This window comes from Zingiber officinale, chromosome 2B, assembly GCF_018446385.1.
Source record: "Zingiber officinale cultivar Zhangliang chromosome 2B, Zo_v1.1, whole genome shotgun sequence".
Taxonomy (NCBI): Eukaryota; Viridiplantae; Streptophyta; class Magnoliopsida; order Zingiberales; family Zingiberaceae; genus Zingiber; species Zingiber officinale.
The window spans coordinates 96971520-96986102 of NC_055989.1; the positions used below are offsets into that span (position 1 = coordinate 96971520).

The following is a 14583-nucleotide window of genomic DNA, read 5'->3' on the forward strand; positions in this document are numbered from 1 at the left end:
TGGGACCAATGGATTGCGTTGGAGGAACCGTTTAAAACTCCAACTGACAAGAAGGGAAAACGTCTCCGACGTCGATATTGGACCAAGGAGCAAAGGGAGCAATCGGAGACGGACAAGGAGGTAACTAGAATTTTAATTAATTTATTACCTCCTAATGCGATATTGAATGTAGGTGAATACGAGAATGCAAGTGACCTTTGGAAAAAGGTAATTGCGCTTCATGAGAGTCCTACACAAATCCAAGAAGAGGAGGAACCCAAGGAGAAGGACTCATTGGTCCAAGAAGAGAAGGACCAATCGAATGTTGACACGAGCTCAACATCCGAGGAGGAGAAGGAAGATGAGGAGGTATCATCCACATCTTCAAGGGAGGAAGAAGTGGAACCATCCACATCTTCAAGTGAAGAGGAAGAAGAGCAATCCAAGGAAGAGGAGATCTTGGAAGTTCAACCCTCCACCTCAACTACCAAGAAGAGCAAAAAGGACCACATCAAATGCTTTGAGTGTGGTAAGATGGGGCACTACAAGAGTAGGTGTCCTTCGCTCAAGAAGGTAAGGAGGTAAACCCTAAACTCACTAAAGTTAATTTAGAAACTAATGTGAGTTGTAGGAAGAAGAAGGACAAGAAGCACATTAGGTGCTTTACATGTGGTGAGTGGGGTCACTACCACACAAAGTGCCCAAGGAGAGGAGAGCTCAAGAAATTGGCGCACTTGAAGAAATGGGAAAAGAAGAGGAGCACAAGTCAAGGGGGAGCTTCAAAGGTAAAAGGGAAGGTAATTCCTATTTTGAAGCTTGATCCAAGCTCTAATTCTTATATGCTTGTTAGAAATAATGTAGATTATTTACCCAAGCATAATCATGGATTTAGGTATAATGATAGGAATAGGGTTAACACGGTAGATAACCCTAAGAAATCATACACTAAGGGTAGACCTATTAAGACCCAAACCACTTTGCCTAAGGGAAGGAAAGTGGGTGAAAACCTAAGCATTAATCCCAAGAAAGGGAGACATATGCCTAGGAAGGTGGGTAGGTCTAGGCATGTCCAAGGTGGACATGTTGACTTTAGGGTTAGAACCCTAGAATTAGAAAATCAAGTCTTGAAGGCAAAGCTTGAGGAAATGGAGAAAGTCCTAGAGAGGTTCATTATTGGACCTAAAGGACTTGACATGTATTTGGGTAGTCAAAAACCTAAAAATGTCAAATTAGGTCCCTCCAAGACCAAAAAGAGGTCAAGTGCTAAGGTAGCACATGACATTGGTAAGGGAGGTGTGACCAAGGATAAGGGAGAGTCATCTAAGGCCAATAAGAAGGAATATGCTAGGGTGACATATAATTATGGCAAGGATGGGATGTCCAAGGTTAAGGACAAGAAGAAATTAACCAAAGACAATGTGTCTAAGGTTAAGAAGGTGAGTTTTGTAGGCCAAGTGTCACCCGAGGTGCACCGAAGTGGCCTAGCCATAGTGGATGAATCACCAAGGGAGGTGACTAAGGTTAAGATTCCTAAGGTTAGGAAGAGCCTTTGGGACCCATGGTAGATGGGTTATCAAATGTGCCAAGTGGTTAGGAGACGGACTTAAGTCTCTAACATAGTGGGTTGACACAATTGAGTTGAGTTTCATGCATAGAAATATGAATTGGGTTCATATTGCATGAAAATTAGTTTTTGATGTAGAGATGCCATATAAACTAATGCTAGTAATGCATTATGGTTTAGTATGGGCAGATACATCAAGAGGAAGCCAAAACTAGGACTTTAGGTCAAGGTTTAATTGAACCATTTAGCTAGTTTTGAATTTTGTGTCAATCTTGGGATCTGTGATAAATATATTTTTATATATATTTTTCCCAAGTAGACATGAGTACAATAGACCTCTCCACAAAATTTGGGAATTTTTGGAGGTCTGTGGAATTTCTGGTGCATTTCTGAAGTTGGCCTGAAAAGACTGATTTTTTCATAAATAGGGTACCAGTCGACTGGTACAGATACCAGTCGACTGGTAACAGTGTTTTTGAGCACAGAATGTTTCTGTAAGCTCATTTTGTCGATACCAGTCGACTGGTGCCGATACCAGTCGACTGGTAATAGTAGATTTCGACCACAGAATGTTTCTGTGAGGTTCTTTGGAAGGGGGCAGTCGACTGGTACCTAGTTCAGTCGACTGATACCAGCCTAAAAGTGTTTTTCGATATTGTTCTTGACCATGTCAACTCGTTTAAATGTATGAGATCAATGGGGGATAAATACATTAGTTTAGGGTCAATTTGGATGACATGTTTTTAACAATTGGGATATTGTTGGAGCTCTTTTTGATGTATGGCAAAGGGGGAGAAGTCTAGGTTTAAGTGGGAAACCTATACACCTTTGCAATAAATCCTAACTCAAGGGGGAGCTTAGGTAAAGGGGGAGCGATTGTTTAGGCAAAGGGGGAGAAGTTTACCTTTGCGAGAAATCCTAGCTCAAGGGGGAGCTTAGGTGAAGGGGGAGCCTAGGGATTTAGGTTCCATTATTTATGCATGAGTTGATTTGCATATTTATTTGCATATGTATTGCATTTATGTTTCCCTAACTTAAACAGGTTGCCAAACATAAAAAAAGGGGAGATTGTTGGAGCAATCTAGGTGCCCTAGGTTTTGATGTTTGAGCAAAGGTTTAAGTTAGGTTTATTGTTGTATTTGATATGCATTGTGAGTGTGCAAGATACAAGTACAACAAGAAAAGTCCAAGTGTGATCTTGGCAAAGGAGGAAAGTCCAAGAATGAGTCTTGGCGGTGTAAGTCCAAGCATGTAGTCTTGGCAACGTAAGTCCAAGTGTGACTTGGCAATGGATGAAGCCCCGGAGGTGAGGAGCCTCTTGGCAAAGGAAGACCCGACAATATGGACAAGGCTGAAGGAAGCTCCGAAGGCAAGACGTGAAGGATGGGGAGACATCCGAGGGACGCGAGGCTGATGGAGGAGGCTAGAAGGCTAGGTCTAGGTTGGTCGGGAGAGAACGAGTGCTGAGTGAATGTACTCGAGGCAAAATCCTAAAATTAGGGTTTACTGTAGCAGTATTGTAGCGTTACTGTAGCAGTCGACTGATGATTGTAGCAGTCGACTGATGCACTGTAGCAGAGAGCCGTTGGCACCAGTCGACTGGTGCATTGACCAGTCGACTGGTAACGGGCAAATCAGCTTTCTGATTTGCTCCAAGCTCTATAAGAAGGAGCTTGGGATGGCCGGCCAAGGTGACGAAATTAGACTTGGTTAAAGCCTAATTAGTAGTCACCAAAGTGCTCAAGAGATCTTTGTGTGCCAAGAGGTCTTGGTTGGAGTTGTGGTGAGGTTTCTCCACCCACAAGGAGGTTGAGCTAGCCGGAGTTTGCCGGGGACTAATCCACCGACGGATTGAGGGATTGTCCACCTTACGGACACGCCGTGGAGTAGGAGCAAGTTATCTCCGAACCACGTACACGCCTTGTGTTAGGGTTTGTGTTTGGTTTGTTGTCTTCTTCCTTCTTGTTTTAGGTTAACTTTCGTATTTGTTAGTTTGCTTTTGTATTCCGCTGTGCACTAACATTATAGGAAGTAAAGTTTTGGGTGAGACGCTATTCACCCCCCCCTCTAGCGGATGTCAAGGTCCCAACAAGTGGTATCAGAGCAAGGTGAGCTCTTGTTGGACTAATCGCCAAGAGAGCGGCTAGAGGAAGAAGATGGAGTCGGAGGGACCTCTCGGATGGGACATCCGAATCCCACCTCCATACGAGCGCGAGGACTTCGACTATTGGAGGAAGCGCATGGAGATGTGGTTCCAAATGAATTGGGACCAATGGATTGCGTTGGAGGAACCGTTTAAAACTCCAACTGACAAGAAGGGAAAACGTCTCCGACGTCGATATTGGACCAAGGAGCAAAGGGAGCAATCGGAGACGGACAAGGAGGTAACTAGAATTTTAATTAATTTATTACCTCCTAATGCGATATTGAATGTAGGTGAATACGAGAATGCAAGTGACCTTTGGAAAAAGGTAATTGCGCTTCATGAGAGTCCTACACAAATCCAAGAAGAGGAGGAACCCAAGGAGAAGGACTCATTGGTCCAAGAAGAGAAGGACCAATCGAATGTTGACACGAGCTCAACATCCGAGGAGGAGAAGGAAGATGAGGAGGTATCATCCACATCTTCAAGGGAGGAAGAAGTGGAACCATCCACATCTTCAAGTGAAGAGGAAGAAGAGCAATCCAAGGAAGAGGAGATCTTGGAAGTTCAACCCTCCACCTCAACTACCAAGAAGAGCAAAAAGGACCACATCAAATGCTTTGAGTGTGGTAAGATGGGGCACTACAAGAGTAGGTGTCCTTCGCTCAAGAAGGTAAAGGAGGTAAACCCTAAACTCACTAAAGTTAATTTAGAAACTAATGTGAGTTGTAGGAAGAAGAAGGACAAGAAGCACATTAGGTGCTTTACATGTGGTGAGTGGGGTCACTACCACACAAAGTGCCCAAGGAGAGGAGAGCTCAAGAAATTGGCGCACTTGAAGAAATGGGAAAAGAAGAGGAGCACAAGTCAAGGGGGAGCTTCAAAGGTAAAAGGGAAGGTAATTCCTATTTTGAAGCTTGATCCAAGCTCTAATTCTTATATGCTTGTTAGAAATAATGTAGATTATTTACCCAAGCATAATCATGGATTTAGGTATAATGATAGGAATAGGGTTAACACGGTAGATAACCCTAAGAAATCATACACTAAGGGTAGACCTATTAAGACCCAAACCACTTTGCCTAAGGGAAGGAAAGTGGGTGAAAACCTAAGCATTAATCCCAAGAAAGGGAGACATATGCCTAGGAAGGTGGGTAGGTCTAGGCATGTCCAAGGTGGACATGTTGACTTTAGGGTTAGAACCCTAGAATTAGAAAATCAAGTCTTGAAGGCAAAGCTTGAGGAAATGGAGAAAGTCCTAGAGAGGTTCATTATTGGACCTAAAGGACTTGACATGTATTTGGGTAGTCAAAAACCTAAAAATGTCAAATTAGGTCCCTCCAAGACCAAAAAGAGGTCAAGTGCTAAGGTAGCACATGACATTGGTAAGGGAGGTGTGACCAAGGATAAGGGAGAGTCATCTAAGGCCAATAAGAAGGAATATGCTAGGGTGACATATAATTATGGCAAGGATGGGATGTCCAAGGTTAAGGACAAGAAGAAATTAACCAAAGACAATGTGTCTAAGGTTAAGAAGGTGAGTTTTGTAGGCCAAGTGTCACCCGAGGTGCACCGAAGTGGCCTAGCCATAGTTGATGAATCACCAAGGGAGGTGACTAAGGTTAAGATTCCTAAGGTTAGGAAGAGCCTTTGGGACCCATGGTAGATGGGTTGTCAAATGTGCCAAGTGGTTTGGAGACAGACTTAAGTCTCTAACATAGTGGGTTTGCACAATTGAGTTGAGTTTCATGCATAGAAATATGAATTGGGTTCATATTGCATGAAAATTAGTTTTTGATGTAGAGATGCCATATAAACTAATGCTAGTAATGCATTATGGTTTAGTATGGGCAGATACATCAAGAGGAAGCCAAAACTAGGACTTTAGGTCAAGGTTTAATTGAACCATTTAGCTAGTTTTGAATTTTGTGTCAATCTTGGGATCTGTGATAAATATATTTTTATATATATTTTTCCCAAGTAGACATGGGTACAATAGACCTCTCCACAAAATTTGGGAATTTTTGGAGGTCTGTGGAATTTCTGGTGCATTTCTGAAGTTGGCCTGAAAAGGCTGATTTTTTCAGAAATAGGGTACCAGTCGACTGGTACAGATACCAGTCGACTGGTAACAGTGTTTTTGAGCACAGAATGTTTCTGTAAGCTCATTTTGTCGATACCAGTCGACTGGTGCCGATACCAGTCGACTGGTAATAGTAGATTTCGACCACAGAATGTTTCTGTGAGGTTCTTTGGAAGGGGGCAGTCGACTGGTACCTAGTTCAGTCGACTGATACCAGCCTAAAAGTGTTTTTCGATATTGTTCTTGACCATGTCAACTCGTTTAAATGTATGAGATCAATGGGGGATAAATACATTAGTTTAGGGTCAATTTGGATGACATGTTTTTAACAATTGGGATATTGTTGGAGCTCTTTTTGATGTATGGCAAAGGAGGAGAAGTCTAGGTTTAAGTGGGAAACCTATACACCTTTGCAAGAAATCCTAACTCAAGGGGGAGCTTAGGTAAAGGGGGAGCCATTGTTTAGGCAAAGGGGGAGAAGTTTACCTTTGCGAGAAATCCTAGCTCAAGGGGGAGCTTAGGTGAAGGGGGAGCCTAGGGATTTAGGTTCCATTATTTATGCATGAGTTGATTTGCATATTTATTTGCATATGTATTGCATTTATGTTTCCCTAACTTAAACAGGTTGCCAAACATCAAAAAGGGGGAGATTGTTGGAGCAATCTAGGTGCCCTAGGTTTTGATGTTTGGGCAAAGGTTTAAGTTAGGTTTATTGTTGTATTTGATATGCATTGTGAGTGTGCAGGATACAAGTACAACAAGAAAAGTCCAAGTGTGATCTTGGCAAAGGAGGAAAGTCCAAGAATGAGTCTTGGCGGTGTAAGTCCAAGCATGTAGTCTTGGCAACGTAAGTCCAAGTGTGACTTGGCAATGGATGAAGCCCCGGAGGTGAGGAGCCTCTTGGCAAAGGAAGACCCGACAATATGGACAAGGCCGAAGGAAGCTCCAGAAGGCAAGACGTGAAGGATGGGGAGACATCCGAGGGACGCGAGGCTGATGGAGGAGGCTAGAAGGCTAGGTCTAGGTTGGTCGGGAGAGAACGAGTGCTGAGTGAATGTACTCGAGGTAAAATCCCAAAATTAGGGTTTACTGTAGCGTTACTGTAGCAGTACTGTAGCAGTCGACTGATGATTGTAGCAATCGACTGATGCACTGTAGCAGAGAGTCGTTGAGATAGCCGTTGGCACCAGTCGACTGGTGCATTGACCAGTCGACTGGTAACGGGCAAATCAGCTTTTTGATTTGCTCCAAGCTCTATAAGAAGGAGCTTGGGATGGCCGGCCAAGGTGACGAAATTAGACTTGGTTAAAGCCTAATTAGTAGTCACCAAAGTGCTCAAGTGATCTTTGTGTGCCAAGAGGTCTTGGTTGGAGTTGTGGTGAGGTTTCTCCACCCACAAGGAGGTTGAGCTAGCCGGAGTTTGCCGGGGACTAATCCACCGACGGATTGAGGGATCGTCCACCTTACGGACACGCCGTGGAGTAGGAGCAAGTTATCTCCGAACCACGTACACGCCTTGTGTTAGGGTTTGTGTTTGGTTTGTTGTCTTCTTCCTTCTTGTTTTAGGTTAACTTTCGTATTTGTTAGTTTGCTTTTGTATTCCGCTGTGCACTAACATTATAGGAAGTAAAGTTTTGGGTGAGACGCTATTCACCCCCCCTCTAGCGGACGTCAAGGTCCCAACAATGCCTTCTTCGAACAACGGGTGGAAATCCCGTTTTTTCTTTGTCAGATTACCTAAGCCGCTGATCGGGCCCACACAGTGGCGCTCCGACCTCCCTTCTAACCTCCCTGTACATTATCACCAGCCTTCTTGCATCCCTGCTTCAGAAGCACTTCAAGGCATGCTCGTTAACTTTTCTGTATTACTTTTGGAAGGCATTCTGTATTTGTTCGGACTCAGCCCCGTTCGGGCAGACATTGGGGCTCCATTTGGTAAGACCCCATTTTCCTCTTCACAACTCTTCGCTAACTGAGGTATCTTTCTTTTTATCGCAGAGGCTGCCATGTACCGAGCGTACTCTTTCGATGTGAAGCGCCGATCCAGCTCCTATTTGAAAACTTCAAGAGATGAGCTGAAGCAAGGTTTGGTAGCTTCTTCCCAATCTGACCCTTCTGCCTCACAATCCGCTCCTTCCGCTTCACTACCTACCCCGTCGGTGGCGACCCAGGAGGGAACTTCTTCGGCCCTTTCTATGGATGTGGCTCCAGTGGAAGACTCGGTCATTGTGGGACAAGCCGATCTATCCACTGCAGAGCAGATCACGGAAGCCACGGGAGAAAAGGTCGGGGAGGCCGATGAAGAGCAGGTCGAGGAAAGGCGAGCGGCATCCCCCCGACCAGCCGAACGCCTGAAACTCCAGCGTAAGAGGAAGAGAGTGACTCCAGCTATTCAAGCGTAACCTCCACCTATTCCTTCCAGCCGTCGCTCTTCTGCTACCCCTCGTTCTTTGGAGTCAAGAACTGCTACTCCCGCTCGGGAGATTAATACGGAGCCCGAAGTTTGCGACAAGTCACCGCACCTATCAGTCTCGGCTCCCAGCCGAATTATAAATCCCGAGCAGGCTTCTTTTCCAGCATAAGCTTCTTCTCCCGGTCAGCCACCCGTACCTTTAGTGGTCCAGCCCGAGAGCTCTACAACTCCATCTGCTTCCCTTCCCTTAGATGTTCCCGCGTCTACTTCTAGATCCCGGAGGAAAAATTGCAAGAAATATTCCTTTACTGATTTTTGGCGCGTGCCTTCCTCCACAGGCTCAGGGGCCGCCGTAGAAATTGCTGAAGGGGATCCTCCCCTTACTGCTTTGATCGAGTTAGAGGGAGACTTAGCGGCCTCCTGGCGCTCTGGCAATCGTAAGTTTTGGAAGAATCCTCCGATTGGGGGGCTAGATCAAGCGGCTTGTCAGATGGTTGCTGTAAGTCTTTTTACCTCGCTGCTCCTCTGCTGCAATCCTTTATAACCTTTCTTCTTATATCCAACATAGGCCTGCTCCGCCAACCTAAGTGCCGTTCAATATGCCTGCGGCTTACAGAGGGAAAATGAAGTGTGAAGGCTCGTCTGGAGGAAATAGAGCTACCCCTAACTCCCCGCGATCCTCTCAACCCGACTCCTGGAGACTTAGCGCATTATCTTCGCTTGATTGGGGAATCTTCCGAGTCTGCCCGCAACATTTCACATGCGGCTTTTGACAAGATACGGACTTTGGAAGCAGCTCTTTAAACAAGGGAGTCGGAATTGGCCTCTGAAGTGGAGAAGCGTCAGGGGCTAGCAGCTGAGCTAGATAAGAAGAATGCTCAATTGGCTGACCTACAAGAAACCCGGGAGAATCTACAAAAGAACATAACGGAAGTCCAGGGTCAACTAGCCTCTAGCACCGATCGGGAGAGAACCCTCCAAAGCCAATGGGAGGCCAGCCAAGCAACTCTTAAATCCATACAGGCCGATCTTTTGGAAGTGCAAGAGAGCATTTCTCAGACTGAGCAAGCTTTGACTCTGGCCCACGTAGATAAGGAGAAGGCGGAGACTACGTTGAAAGACTATTAGGCAGGTGAAATAAGTCGTCTGAGGGCCTACAGACAAGCCTATGTTACCTCCCCTTTCTTCATGAAGAAAATGGGAGATCTGATGAATTTCATGGTATGTTGTGGCGTGGGTGGAGGAGCTCGCCAAATGCTTGAACAGGATTTACTTAAGGCTGCTCCTTCGGAAGATTTCCTAGATATAGGTCGCATCATGGATGAGATTCCTGATGGGTCATTCCCTTCTTTTAAAGATGATGACGACCTCTTCCTTCTTCCCGAGCCTTCGGCCGATTCTACGTCCTACCCCCCTGAGCACCCCGCTGACCCTGTTGAAGATAATCCTCCGGCTGAAGATCCCTAAAATGGCAATATGTATTGCACTTTTGATGTAAAACTGTAATCAATCAAGTCTCTTCCAAGTTATTGGTTGAATTGTCTTCACTTTAGCGTGTTTATCCCTCTCATGATACCTCTGGACCTCAGGCTCTCGATTTTCTTTTAGTATATTAATAATCTGACAGTGAGTTGTTCGATTATTGGTATTCCTGCATATTGCTCTTCTGAGTCTATTTGAAACGTCCCAAGGCATTACGTGTAATTTGGATACCTATTTTAGGTCTCATCTACTCCCGATCGGGGTTTCTTCTATTCCCCTGACCTGCCTTCCTCGTCCTCTACTGATCCCCTACCTTGGTCTTGCTCCTCGATCTGTTCTTTGCCTTGTATTACAGGTCTGTATTACAGGTCTGGATAACCGAAGCCAGGAAAATTAAGAATTATGCACAGATCGGAGTTCCTCCTGATCCAGGTCTGTATAGACGAAGACCTGGGAATTTAAGAGTTAAACCCCACTCGAGAAAGCGTGGACGTTTCTCTAAGACAACTGTTTGTATCTTTTCCCGATTCCCGAGATCCGCCTCCTCGTACTTCATGCCGGTACTTTTCCACATATGCCCCTAGGCATTATTTCTGAGAAATATCCTTCGGCTCTCGCTGTTCCTGCTTATTGTTTTGCTCCGACGGATGATAGTATGACGAAATTACCCTTTTATTCGGCGACTATAAATATTCTCTTCATTTTCGACTTCAAGCGTTTCATGTCCTTTTCTTCTTCCTTTCGCCCTTTCGCTTGAATCCCTCCTTGCTTCCGATCCTCTTGCTTCCGATCCTCTTGCTTCTACCTCGATAGCTTTCTGCTTGATCTTTCTTCTTTGTGTTTCTCTCTTCCATTGCTTCCCCCTCCTTTCTTTCTTCTTTGGCGGCGATACACTATCCTGGCTCATCCACCTTCGATGAACTAGACCGCGATGAACTACGCTACACCTACGGAGTTGAGGACAACGTACAAGTGATTATCCCCACTGGAATACATCAATTCTTCAATCCTCCGGCTAGCTCTAGCACTTTCTTCAAAGAACAATTTGTAGCGGGCCTTCGTCTCCCTATTCACCCTTTCTTCTCCGAAGTATGCCGCTATTTTCGAATTCCCCTGGGGCAACTAACACCCAACTCCATCAGGATCCTCTGTGGCTTTGTAGTACTGTGTGATGTGTGTGAGTTATCCTGGTCCGCCCACTTATTTCACTGCTTCTTCACCCTCCGGTTCTAGGAAGAAGGCACATTCCGTTTTCAACCCCGTCTCAGGATTACTTTTTTCTCATCCCTGCCTTCTTCTGACCCGAGCTGGAGGAACAAATTCTTGTTCATTATCTTTCCCCACGAGGTGGAGTGGCCCTTGCGATGGCAACAGTCACTCCCTCCCCCTCCCGAACTAGGGGAATTTCATCTTGACTCCTCCTACATAGAAGCCTCATCTCGCTTGTCTGGCTGGCAACTTAACTTGGCACGACTGTTATCATCAGAGGAACTGTTGTCCTATTTTCGCCTAAGTCATCTGACCCTGGATACGCCTCACTCCCTGGATGAGCCTCTCTTTCCTTTCCGATATCGCCTTGTGAGTACTTTATTTTTTCTACCGCAACTAATCTCCCACTTTATCTTATGCAGCTGAAGTCTTAATCCATGCTTCAGAGGTTCAGCCCCTTCCTATAAGCGATATGGAAATAATGAGGCGCGGCCGAGTTATCCTGCAGAGGAGAGCCCTCCCCCACGGGTCTTCAACTTCAATCGGCGGGGCTTCCCGGGCCCATCCTCCGCCCCGACCTGCTCGGCGAGGGTCTTCTGTTGTCCTCCCTGCTCCCTTGGCTTGCCCCACTCGCCTACGCACTGCACGTCCCCCTCGGCCAGCCGCTCCTGCTCGCCCCCGAGCTACTCGTCCACCTCGGCCGGCCGCCCCTGCTTGCCCCCGGGTTGCTCGTCCACCTAAGCCTACTGCCTTGACACTTCTCCACACGGTTAGTTCCCCTAGAGCCACTTATATCCCTGGTCGGGGTCTCGGTGAAAGACTTATGGGCCTTGGTGGAGGAACAGGCAACATTTCCTTCGCCAGCCCCGCTTTCAGAGAGGCTTCTCAAGCTGCCCGTCGGGCCCGTGCCATAAATGAACGCCTGAGCCAGGATACCCCTTCTCCCTCTAGACGCAGGGCTCGGTCGCCCTCAGATGACCAGCCGCTGGCTCAGAGATGTCGGCGCCGAGCCCCTCGTCCAGTGTCCGACTCAGGCCCGTCGTCTACCCCTTCTCCTCCTCCAAATGTAGCTGCCTCTCATCCGCCTCCGATCCCCAGCCCTGTAAATAATCCCCCTATTTCGTCTGATACCCAGGTTGAACCCCAACTGGCTCCTCCTTTCACATTGCAGCAAACTCAGGGCGATGAAGCTGGCCCCTCTGCTCCTCCTAGCTCAACCGCGGGTCCCTCAGACCCATCCCAGCTTACTTATCACAGTTATTGTACTAGTATCCCTTCTGAGGGGAGGTTACGGTCCCGAACAGACGTTCCCACCAGCTACCTCAATATGAAAGGTCGTCTGACCTCTGTATGGGAAGAAAGCATGCAGCATATGGACTCTTTGCCTCCCCCGGCCCAGATGGACAAATTCGCATAGTTGTATGTCAAGGTAACTTTTGAAGCTTTCCAAACTGTTGTTTTTCCCTCTCTTATGAGATATTTACTGTATGCCCCAAGCTTGCGCGGAGTCTCTAGCAGTGAACAATTCCCTCCATGCTGTTTATCATCAGAATAAGGTGCTGCAAGACCAAATTACTGAACTGGAATTACAATTGAATGATCCTGCCCAGGCCGGCCATGCTTTGCGGGCAAAGATAGAAGACTTGACCAGACAGATGAGCAGTCTGGAAACATCCCTGGCGCAAGCCAATCATGAACTTAAAGATCTCCAGGAAAAGCAAAGTCATGTTGACATTGTGCACCAGCAGAGTATAAATCAGCAAGCTTTAGAGCACCAACGAGCCATGGATCAATTGTCCCAGAAGCTGCGTGCTGCCGAAACTCTGGCAAAGGATCAAGACCAAAAGTTAAAATCGTAGGAGGCCCTTTTGAAATCTCAAGAGACCCAGCTGACTTTCCAAGCCACAGAATTATCCACTGCCCGGAATGAATTAGCTCAGGCTCGGGCCACCACAGAAGGCGTATCAACAGCTTTGACTATTTATAGAGAGGGAGAGAATGATCACTGCTTGCGGAACCGTGCTCAGTATCTGCGTTCTCCAGAATTTTGTGCACAGGTGGGACATCGCTTTTCCACGTTTGTTATCTACGGGGCGGGCGGGGCTCTATGACAACTTTACGAGCAAGACTATTTAAAGTCCCTTCCGCCTCCTAAATTTTTGGACCATAACCGGATCCTTCAAGAGATACCGGATGAAATATTCGCTCCTTTCGAATGATATTTTTTGGCTTCCTGTACATAATGACTTGCTACTTGAGATGCTACTTGAGAATTCCTTGTAAAGTACTTTGCTGTTTCTTTGTTCGCTTTCCAAAGCTTACCTTTACTAAAATTGCTTAGCTTTTGTCACAAGAAGTATTAGGACATATAATTTCTACTTTCACATCTTTCTCTGCTTTCTCCGATCTACTCTTTCCCGGTCTGCTACCCTAATTTTTTTGATAAGAGACAGACCGACTTATCACCCACCTTACACCTCTCGACCTGCTCCTTCAAACTCGATAAGGTCGCAGGTAATTAGCACTCCATGGTCAATCTAGCCTCTTGCCCCGTTCATCTTGTAAATAATAAGCTCCGGATGCTAACTTTTTAATGACTTTGTAAGGTCCGTCCTATTGAGGTGCTAGCTTAGTCACGCCCCCCACTGGCTTGATTTGCTTCCAGACCAGATCTCCTTCTCCAAAGAACCGAGGAATCACTCTCCTGTTTTAGTTTTGCCTCATTCTTTGTCGATAGGCCTCTAGTCGAGCCACCGTTCGGTCCCGAGTCTCGCTAATAAGATCTAGCTCAGCCAACCTTCGTTCTGTATTTTCTTCATCATATAATGTTCTTCTGACCGACGACACTCCAATTTCTATGGGTACAACTGTTTCATTGTCGTAGACCAGGTGGAATGGTGTCAGACCAGTGCTCTCCCGAGGTGTTGTGCGATAAGCCCATAAAATACTTGGCAGCTCTTCCACCCAATTTCCTCCGACGTGATCCAGCTTCACCTTCAGACCTCGTACTATTTCTCTGTTGATTACCTTGGTCTGACCATTGCTTTGAGGATACACTACTGAAGTGAAGGCTTGCGTTATACCAAATCCCTTGCACCAGGCCTGGATTCTTTGTCCTTGAAATTGCCTTCCATTGTCAGATACAAGCTTGTGAGGAATACCAAATCTGCAAAGAATGTTCTTCCATAGGAATTGAATAACGGCATCTTCTGTGATCCGAGCCAAGGCTTTCGCTTCCACCCACTTAGAAAAATAGTCCACTGGCACTAATAAAAAATGCCTCTGACCTGGCGCCATCGGAAATGGTCCCACAATATCCATGCCCCATTGATCAAAAGGACATGAAACTATAGAAGTTCTCAATAAGGTCGTAGGTCGATGTGTCAAATTTTGATGCTTCTGGCAGGATAAGCATGTGTTCACCAACTTGTGGGCACCCCTCTGTAAAGTAGGCCAGAAATACCCGGCCAGGAGTACCTTGCGAGATAATGTTCGACCACCCACATGACTGCCACAGCATCCCAAATGTATTTCTCGCAAGGTCTGGTCGACCTCCTCCATACTCAAGCATTTAAGTAAGGGTCGGGAAAATGACCTTTTGTAGAGCTGATCCCCAATCATAACATAAGCATGGGCCTGCTTCCTGATCAGCCGTGACTCTTCTGGCTCGATTGGTAAAATACCCTGCTTGAGATAGTTGATCATGGGTG

At 46.2% G+C, this 14583-nt stretch overlaps 1 protein-coding gene across 1 annotated transcript; it reads left to right on the top strand.

Moving 5' to 3' along the window:
* The first annotated feature begins 11345 nt into the window (after positions 1 to 11345).
* LOC122048475 (predicted GPI-anchored protein 58) lies at positions 11346 to 12290 on the top strand. The gene has a single exon (XM_042610039.1). The coding sequence runs from the start codon at positions 11346 to 11348 to the stop codon at positions 12288 to 12290; it is 945 nt and encodes a 314-aa protein (XP_042465973.1).
* Positions 12291 to 14583: the final 2293 nt, after the last annotated feature.

What these genes read in the sequence shown, in the direction of transcription:
- LOC122048475 (XM_042610039.1), top strand. Translation starts at nt 11,346, where the DNA reads ATGGAAATAATGAGGCGCGGCCGAGTTATCCTGCAGAGGAGAGCCCTC.